The sequence below is a fragment of the Geospiza fortis genome, unplaced genomic scaffold (assembly GCF_000277835.1).
Source record: "Geospiza fortis unplaced genomic scaffold, GeoFor_1.0 scaffold54, whole genome shotgun sequence".
Lineage (NCBI taxonomy): Eukaryota > Metazoa > Chordata > Aves > Passeriformes > Thraupidae > Geospiza > Geospiza fortis.
The window spans coordinates 5,130,377-5,139,832 of record NW_005054301.1 but is presented as its reverse complement, the minus strand read 5'-3'; the positions used below and the strand labels follow the sequence as shown (position 1 = coordinate 5,139,832).

The window sequence follows — 9,456 nt, the reverse complement described above, 5'->3', positions numbered from 1 at the left end:
GCCCGGGAGGCGGTTGGGTGGGATCAGCGGCACGGACGGCCCTGGACGACGGCGTGGGCGTCCGGTTCTAAGGGCGGTGCGCGGCGGAGGTCCTGCTCTGGCCCGGGGATGAGCAGGAGGTTTCTCACGCCCGTGCCTCGGGGGAGTGGCACTTCTGGTTTGTTTATTTTCATTTGTAGTTGTGGTGTTTTGCCTTTTTCTGTGAGAGAAGATGATGTGTCAGCCCTTCCTAAAGCTTCACTTGATGCAAAGTTGGCAGAGGGGTGCTCTTACTTTATTTCTAGTCCTCTTTCTTGTTTTGATTTGAGGTGGTCTTGGTTTTTGGGGGTTTTATTTTAGGTTAGCATTTCTGCTTATCACTTTCTTAAAAAATACATTTGTTTTGGAAAGGTTTAAGTGATGAAAGTGTGGATCAGGACTTCAACCACTTCTTGCACTGCAAGGATAGCATCTAGGTTGCGCTTGTGTAACCATGTTTGTTCCATACCTGTTAGCAGGCAGGCAAACGTGACTGAAGATGGAAAGTAAAAGTGATGCAAGTAGCTACTTGAGGAAATTTCCTCTGCTGACCATAATTCCATCATTCTTGTAATAGACAGTCATATTCCCATTTCAAAACTCAGTACTGGTGCTAAGACTCAGTATTTTGGAGCACGCTTCTAACAAAGTTGGCAGGGCCTGAAGAAGAAACTTGCATTTTGGTGTAGATTATTTCAGAATGTCTGTTGCAATGCCATTTGAAGCAGCTTGTACTGCATACTGCTGCTGATGGACTGCTGGCCTGACTATAATGCAGATTCCTGAGTTCCTGTTTTTGTAATTTAAATATAAAACTTAACATTGAGACATAACTTCAGTGGGTTACTTTATAGAAAAATAATTTCTACAAATAATAGTAGAAATAATTTCTGCACTTAATTCTGTCAGTTTTCTGTTAGCCAGTTTCTCAATTACCTTCTTTAAGAGAAGCAGAAACTTAGTCTTACTGGATGCTGCCTACCTTCAGAAAGCAGCTGAAGGTCGGGAGAAGTATGTAGCGTGGGAGGTCATAATGTTACTACATTTTTCTGATTTTCATAGCTTTTAGTTTCAGCCTTTCAGTGTTTTCATTCTGGGTGTGGGCATTTCTAAGGCTCTGTCTCCCCTAGGAGTGTATTGCAGTATGTGTTGCTCTTTTAGCAGCAGATTTCTTTAGCCCCCGGTGTGTTCACTGGTCATTCGTTTTCTCTGATGACTTGCTCTACTCTTGAGAATGAAACAAACTGTTAGCAAAATCACAGCTTCGCAGGTTCAGCTGTGTTTATTGTAAGAGCTTCACCCAGCACAACTGTCTTGTTTTGCAATTCAGCCCTTGGGACAACAAAACTTTCGTAAGATAAATAATGCCCTGAGTAATTCCAGTTCTTGAAATAAATGTTGTTTATGAATAGCCTTTAGTTTTTAGTTTGTTTTACCTTTTTGGGGTGGAAAGACATGTCCAAGACATTAGCTTTTGGTCTGAATTTTCATTCTTTCAGCATTTTGAGATATTTCTTAAAGTCTGCAGTTAGATCACTGGCAGTATAAAGGGAGATCTGCAGCTATCCTCCATTGTTGTCTTATAGTGATGGAACTTTCTTTAGATTGAGATAAAATCCTTTTTTTGTTCTTAACTGTTTCTGTAGTTCCTCAATGGAAAAGGTGTTGAAAACTGCCCACGGCACAATGGAAACACTCAGACAAAACAGTCATCTACTGACACTGGTGAGGAATTGTTGGGCAGAGTGAGGGAAATGAAGAGCTTCAACCATCACTCCAGTATGGCAGCAGCAGAATCTGACAAAGACTCCGGATATTCAGGTTTAGAAGAACACTGTGTTACCTTTTTTGTGTGTTACCATGCTGAGCCTGTGCTTTAATTGGTGATGTTTAACAAATCTGAGTAACCGCTTCCAGTTTGTGTTACCTTAGAGAGTCTTTCTATGTAAGACAGGTTTCACCTGCAATCATCTTACCACCAAAGTTTTATGAAGTGGAACATTACCAAATTACAAAGTTTATCCTGTGAATTTGAATGGCATGGGAATTTAGAATTAATGGAATAATCTTAGACTCTAGAGTCTAGAAGTGGAGATGTCAAAATTACTTTTTCTTTGCAGTGATGAATGAACTGTTGGTTTGTGTTGCCTGGTCTCTTATGATCTGACCATATTGTCAGTAGAGCCTGATAAACCAGAGGGTAATGGTTGTAACATCAGTAAAATAATAGACATGGTGTGCCATTTTAGTACTCAACAAAACTGTGCAAAAATGACCTTTAAACAAGAAAAAATAGTACTTCTATGAAAGATACCTGCTTCACTGGGTTTTAGATAAAATTTCAAGACACCAAATGCCTGCATCGCAAACTGTGGATGCGGCAATGCCGGAGCCTGTAGTGCTTTCCTGTATCAGTTTTTAGACTAGTGTAACCTTCATGATACTATGCAGTCCCTTGGAGACTAAGTACAAAAGAGCAGAAAGTAATAGATTTTTGGAGTAGAAAATGTCTGTATAAGAACTGACCTGAAATACAAAGCCTTTTATTAGAGGCTGTCTGACAGCTGTCATAGCAGCTTTAATTTTGTTGATCTTACAGAACTAAACTTTATTGTTCTTTATGGCAACTTGGTTGAAGGAGGCAGAATATTAGAACTGAAAGGCATGTAAGCATGTTGCATGTGGAACAACTAACAGCTGAATTCTGCATCTTGCAGATGGAAGTTCAGAATGCCCAAGTGCTATGGAGCAGACGGATTCGGAGGATGTGCTGAATGCGCTGTGTTGGAATGCAGAGGATGGACCTTGGCAATGCCCGAGGACCACAAGCAGCTCCTTTCCTGCCCTGTCTCCTATGGTTGTTATGAAAAATGTGTTGGTTAAGCAGGTAGGGAAGAAATAATATCTTGAAAAATATTGCATGTTCTTAATATTTTAAAAAAAAAAATTTCCTTTCAAAAAAAATTTTGTAATGTTGCAGTCCAGAAAAAAAAGGTAATTTAAGAAGTTCTAGTATGATTCTCTGTTCTTTTGAGAGGCACCTGGAATCACTAAAATGAAATGTGAAATAGAGAAACTCTGCTCCATCTCCTAAACCTCTTTGTCTCAAAGGAATCCCCCCAAAACACATCTTCAAGAACGTTATGTGAATGGCACCAAAGATTAAACAGAAAAGGGTGGTTTGCTTTTGAAAGCTGCTGTTGTTTTATTATTCAAAAAAGATGGTGAAATAAGATGATAGGTTTTTTTCCTCATTTTTAGATTCTAGAAGTGTGAATGTTATAAATGAAAAAGTTAAATCCTTATCTGAAGTTAGCTGTGGTACTTCTCCTTCAATAGTTGTTTCACTTAATTGCATACGATGGCTGACATTGCACCAATTACAACCCCTATTTATGTTCTTCAGTATTCTTGTGATGTGTAGTTCCTCCAGCACATCTCTGAGACCCCCTGTGTAACTTTAACATTTTAACAGAAGGTATGACAAGTACAGTCATATTATTAGACCTCGTACTCTGTACTCACTCATTTTTGGAGCAGAGCAAAAGTTCTTCAATGCTTTTTACTAGAATACTTCTGAGAATACGGTGGGAGGGGGAAAAAGTATAAAAATTCTGATTTTTTTTCTTCTGAACCTGTTATGACAACAAGCAAGACCTAATATTGCCTGTTAGTATTTAGCAGATTGTGCAGTTGTGGGGAGGTGATTCTGCTTTCTGAGCATCATGCTTTATCTTGACAAGAAACAATTTTATTTTATAGTCACATTCCTAGATGTGTGGAGAAATTCTTGTGTAAATAAATGCTGAAGTTTTTGTATGTAAAGTCAGGAACAGGCAAGCTTCACCAAAGCCTTTGGCCCAGTGCACAAAAATTAAGACATTACCTGTACTGATTCCAGTGTTAAACTCCAGGTTGTGTTGCAAATAAGAAAATCAGCAACTAATAATAAGTAGCTTATATAGAGAGAGATATTAAAAAGTCCAACCACATATATATAAAAAACCCTGGTAGTATAGGAAAAAGGAAATTTGGCAAGGAAGAGTTTGAGATGGATAAAAGGTCCACACTTGGTTCTCTTGAGCAGTGCATTGTAATGTCTAACTACATATCATTAAAGACAATAATGTCAAATTGAAAAACGTTAACTACAATAAAGGAAAGCAGCAAGTCTAGGTCTCAGAATAATAATGAAATATCTTTCTGCCTTTTTTCATTATGCCTAGTTAGTTCAGATGGTCATCTTTGTATAATGGTCTTTTCAACACAGTGCTCAGTTGGGCTTGCTGGACCAAAAAAAAAAAAAAATAGCGGCATCCAGTTACTGCTGTTTATTTCTTCCATTTTCAGTTTCCATCAGCAACATCCTTCCATCTTGGAATCACTGTGATCCTATGCAGTGGTTGTTACCTGCTGGCCCAATTTCACAATGTAAACAGCTAACAGTAATGATGCTAAAAAAAAATAAAAATCAGGTGGTGATTAATGCCAGTGCTGATTGTGGTAAGGTTTCTGTAAGTCTTGTAAAAGTCTTTAATAAGAGGGAAGGCTTTTTAGGCAAGTGACAATGATACATCAAGAAGTTAGCTTTCATTAAAAAATGCAACAAAACACACAATTTGCAGAGTTAGTAAAATCAAAGTGGCCTTCTCCACTGAAAATGAGATTTTGAGTAGGAGAACTAGAGCAGAGTGCTATGTGAGAAGGAAAAGAAGAAAGAACAGAGACCGGAAGAAACCCAACAGCAAGATAAACAGTTACCACAGCTCTTTTGGCCTCAATGAATTATGGGGCTCTGCCGTGCTAGGTGCTGTTCAGCAGTGCAGTTAATGGCAACTTCTGGCTCCAAACCCTTGCTTCTAAAGGCTACATGTTCTGTCCTGTGTTTGTATAGCTACAGTATTTATTTGCTTCTTCACTCCTTACATCTCCAGATACTTTTCTTTTGAATGTTCTTTCTTCTGTGTTAAGGTAGTAATATTTATTTTTACAGGTAGCTGTTCTGTACCCCTATTCCATAAGCATCTTGCCCACTGAACCAAAGAAACATTGTGTCAGAGTAGGTAATTGAATCTTTTCTCCAAGTCTCAGTGTCCTAATCAGTGGGTAATACCTGCTTTTGGTAAGTTCCAAGTCCTTTACTGGGGGAATGGACTTTAGCAAAGCATGTTAACATTTGCCAGTTTAAAACTTATGAGACTGGTGGAAAGGATATCCATTTCAGATTAATATAGAGTTAATATAGACTAAAAATAATAATATATATTTGTGGTAGCTAAAAACTGTGCCTTCAGCAGGCCTGCCAGTTGTGTTCCAAGTTGTAAGGAATTTGAAAAGCAGCTGACAATATATTAGTATAATTGTAGCGGTGACGGCTTAAATAGATTAAGAAATGAGATTTTGCTTTAGGCAGAAATAGTGTCTCTTACAAGACCATTTTATGTCTTTGGAGAAAAGCAGTCATGTTTTTGGCCAGAAGCTCTCATGAAGATCTGTAGTAAGGTGTTGGAGGAAAAGGAGGTAATGTCTTGTAAAAATTTATGTTTTCCCCTATATTGCAGAGTATGGCTTGTGGGAGGGAATAAAGCCTTGGGCGTTGTTCTTGAAATAAAATGCTTTTAAAGTTTATCAGTGCACACTGTTTCCCCAGAGGTACGAAGTTAAATTCCTCTGGGCTTACCGCAGGCTTTTCTCCTTGCATTGGTTGATATTCAGCCTTTTTTTTCTGTTTCATAGTTTTAAATTTACTGAAACAGTGTATTGTACTTCAAATTACAAGGCTTCCTGAGCAGCTGTTGTGCATCTTAAATAACCATTTCAAAATCTTGCTATAAGAATAGATTTGAGAAGATTTGAGTTGCTATCTTTCAACAAAGAGGGAGCCTTTGTTCCTTAAATGTCTGTGCAATCTTTCCTTGACTCTTAAGATATTTCATAACAGAAAGCTTGATTATTTTTCAGCTTTCCTGTGCAGTTGTAGTTTGACCCCAAGTCTGGGTTGAACTTTTTAATGAACATTTTACAATATAAGCTTGCACTGTAATCCTCACTTAGGAAAGCATATATAAATTCAGATTGAATTGTTTTTAAATATATCTGCTGTTACATAGTAAAAGGATTATGGATTCCAGCTTTGTTTCCAGCATTATACTCCACTGTCAGAAAAAGAGAAGGATGAGTTTAATAGAAAACTCTTCACACATTAATTGGACAGTATATATCAAATGTAGAAAAATGGCACAGTCCACCTGTTTTGTTTAAATTTGTTTTTATCATCTTCTATGACACTTTTGTAAGACTTGTGATTTTTCCCTGTTTGTGCTTCTCAGGGGAGTTCATCACAGCTCCAGTCTTGGACTGTGCAGCCATCCTTTGAAGTGATTCCAGCTCAGCCACAGCTAGTGTTTCTTCGTCCGTCGATCCCACCTCCCATTAATCCTCACCCTGCTGGGAAAAAGAGAAATGACTCCACTAATTACCTGCCCATCCTGAATTCTTATCCCAAAATAGCACCACAGCCCTGCAAAAGAGATCACTCCTTTGATCTAGAAGAATGTCAGGAAACCACTTGCCATAAACGACTCTGCACAGAAGCACCCAAGATGGAGACTTCTCCTGGACTGATGAGCACAAGTTTGCCTACTAGTTCTTTTTCCGACCTACCAGTTAGCTTTAAGACCCCTCAGGATTCTAGCCAGCAAAGTTCTTCGGCTCTGGTGACAAGTGGAAAACTGTCAGCTCTTCCTGGTTTTCATCGTGTTTCCAACAATGCTCAGAAAGTGCCAGGTTTGACTCCTCTTTTGCCTTTTGGAACTCTGCAGGCAGCAAAGTACACCCTTCATGAGAGTGAGAGTACGTCACAGACTGCAGTGCCTTCTGCAGTGTGGACCCCTCCGTTGATACCAGAAGAGATTTGCAGCACCCCTGAGCTGCTCTTGCAGCAGCAAAGCAAGTGCAGGCGCTTTCAGAACACGCTTGTTGTGCTGCGCAGGTCGGGACTGCTGGAGATCACCTTAAAAACCAAGGAGCTCATTCATCAGAACCAGGTGACGCAGGCTGAGCTGGACCAGCTGAAGCACCAAACACAGCTTTTCATAGAGGCAATAAAGAACAATGCTCCACAGTCATGGGCAGAGCTAGAAGCATCCCTAACAGGATCTGATAAAGCTGATAGCAACCTTGAAGACCCCACTTATCCCAACATGTAGTAAAAATGCTCATAGCTGTTGGTCAAGTTATTTCTGTGCCTCCTTTTTCCTGTCTCAGACTTCTACTTGAGCATTTTTTGAGTCCAAGATTTGTAAAGTTGCATTGCCATTAACAATTTGTCTTCAGAGCCAGCTGTGGGACTGGAATAGCATGGTGGGTTCCAGGCAGAATGGGTACTTAGTACTGCAGTGTGACCTTGAATTTCATGCTAACTCTGTGTAATTTGTTGGTCTGGTTTGTTTGTATGTGCTCTGCTGGCATGTTCCCATTCTTGAAGTGAAAACAGTCATTTGCAGTATTCTGCAAGCATCTTCTTATTCCCATCTTCGGATAGTTGTTTCTGAGAGTGCAGCAGCAGAACAGGCCCCACTGTTGGGCCATCATCTGTTCCTAGTAGGTGGAGGGAGTTGGTGTGAGGTGAAATAAGTCCTTCTCCCATCCCCTTCCTTATTTTTTTAATTTAGAGAAATTGAATAGAGAGGAGAATTTGAAGTTCAGAATATGTATTTTTAGGAAGCGGTTGCCCTAGAAAACAAGATGATGGGCTCAGGGTATGTAGAGATGAAAGGGAGGCAGAAAAAATGAAGTCCAGTCATAGCTGTTTGAGACAAGGAAAAATGAATCTACCAGTGACCTTCTCCATTCTGTTTCCACTCCTCTAATAGAGTATAAAGGAATGAAAAACTTGCTTTGCAGGGCAGTACCCTCTGACTTAGGGAGACTTAGCTGGTGGAAATCTCTCGTAGTGCTTATAGTACCACATGGACTTTTTCTCTGACAGTATGGAGGGTGGGCTGAAGTGGGTGTGCTTACAGCTAATGGGCCTTTCTGCTGGTGTAATTTGTATAAATATATGTTCAATAAATCTGTGAATAAAGTTCAGCAGCTGGTTAGAAATCTCCTACTGGGCATCAGTCCAGACTTAAATAGTATTTACTGAACTAGAAAAATCCACTCTGGAACTCATACCTTAATCTGGGGCTCCTTAGGAAGCATATCCCTGGATAATGGGAAACCTTAATTCAACATCTATAAGAAAATAAGGATGTTGAAGGTCTCTGGTGATAAATGTGTCATCAGGTACCATTGTGTTCCGTTTTCTTAGCTGCCTTTATTCCTGGGAGCCCTGATAAAGCTTTAAAACAATAAGGGCTTTCCTTTCTTGGCTGCAATGTAATAAAATAGGTTAGCTTGGAAATGCATTTGGAAAATTAGTTAGCTACATCAGGACCAGGATAAGTCCAGATTCTGGGCAGGATCTGAAAGTGGTCCAGTAAATTTGAAGAGAATTGTTAGCCTCTGAATGGAAACTGTAAGCAGTGAACTCAGAGTTGCTTTTGATCCTCAAAGCAGCGAGATTTGGTATTAAGAAGTTAGCTGAAGACAGTCTTGGTCTAATAAATCAGATGGCCTGCTGTAGCTTCAGCTGTTGCTGACAACTTACAAGTGGGGTAGCTTGATGTGTCAGACAGACTGGTTTTTGTATTAAGTTTTAATAAATGTTGGTATTTTTGATTACTTTTACTATGTCTTTTTGAAATTCTACTGTTCTAGTTGGAATGTAGGTATTTTCTGTACTTTCAAAGCCCGTTACTAGCTCTGAATACAGTAGCCTAACACCTCTGTTATAGAACATGACCTTTTTGCTACAACTTTACAGACATTGACTGTGAAATATGAATGAAATAAAGTATGTACTTGAAAAGTTTGTGGGTTATTTACTGCTGTTGAGCTGCAAAGTCCCTGGTTCCAAAGCATGCTGTAAATACAGCTCCACAGCAGCATGTTGCCCATGTGGGAAAGCGCAGATACAAAAGTGATACTATGATGTATCTCTCTGAAGAGAGTCATGTGAGCTTTAACAGTATCTATGAATTAAAGGGTCTCTGGGAGGAGCATGCATAGAAATGGGCTTTACAGAACTCCAAAAATACATTGTCGTGGGTGACCATTGCCATAGATCTGTCATGAACAACCTGGAAGGATTTTTCCGTCGCTGAGCTGTTGTCTCCATGATAACTGTACATTATGCTCACCGTCTGTGCAGGGTGAACTCCTACGCTGTGTCTTAATCCTGTCAGCTGGGTATGCAGAAGTTTGAAATTGTGAAGTAAGAATCTTGGCTACTGAAAGAATTACTGGAGTAAAAAATGTTACACTCTTCTCTTGAAGAAAATTCTCCAACCAATTCTGTATACCAGCTTTTCACCAAAACACACACATTTCTTC

The 9,456-nt window shown here is 39.5% G+C and overlaps 1 protein-coding gene across 2 annotated transcripts; it reads left to right on the top strand.

The window, feature by feature from the left end:
* The first annotated feature begins 8 nt into the window (after window positions 1-8).
* CIPC (CLOCK interacting pacemaker) lies at window positions 9-8,935 on the top strand. 2 transcript variants are annotated; one of them, XM_005417459.2, is made up of 4 exons: window positions 9-157; window positions 1,665-1,839; window positions 2,736-2,905; window positions 6,348-8,935. In XM_005417459.2, the coding sequence occupies exons 2-4, from the start codon at window positions 1,773-1,775 to the stop codon at window positions 7,224-7,226; spliced, it is 1,116 nt and encodes a 371-aa protein (XP_005417516.1). In that variant the 5' UTR covers window positions 9-157; window positions 1,665-1,772; the 3' UTR covers window positions 7,227-8,935. The 2 variants fall into 2 exon arrangements, with proteins under 2 accessions (XP_005417516.1, XP_030921102.1); XM_031065242.1 differs by lacking the exons at window positions 9-157; window positions 1,665-1,839; window positions 2,736-2,905 and adding exons at window positions 5,119-5,140; window positions 5,476-5,538.
* The last annotated feature ends 521 nt before the right edge of the window (window positions 8,936-9,456 follow it).

What these genes read in the sequence shown, in the direction of transcription:
- CIPC (XM_005417459.2), top strand. Translation starts at nt 1,773, where the DNA reads ATGAAGAGCTTCAACCATCACTCCAGTATGGCAGCAGCAGAATCTGAC. An exon ending in CAAAGACTCCGGATATTCAG is followed by an intron (nt 1,840 to 2,735) that starts GTTTAGAAGAAC and finishes TGCATCTTGCAG; the next exon opens with ATGGAAGTTCAGAATGCCCA. An exon ending in AAAATGTGTTGGTTAAGCAG is followed by an intron (nt 2,906 to 6,347) that starts GTAGGGAAGAAA and finishes TGTGCTTCTCAG; the next exon opens with GGGAGTTCATCACAGCTCCA.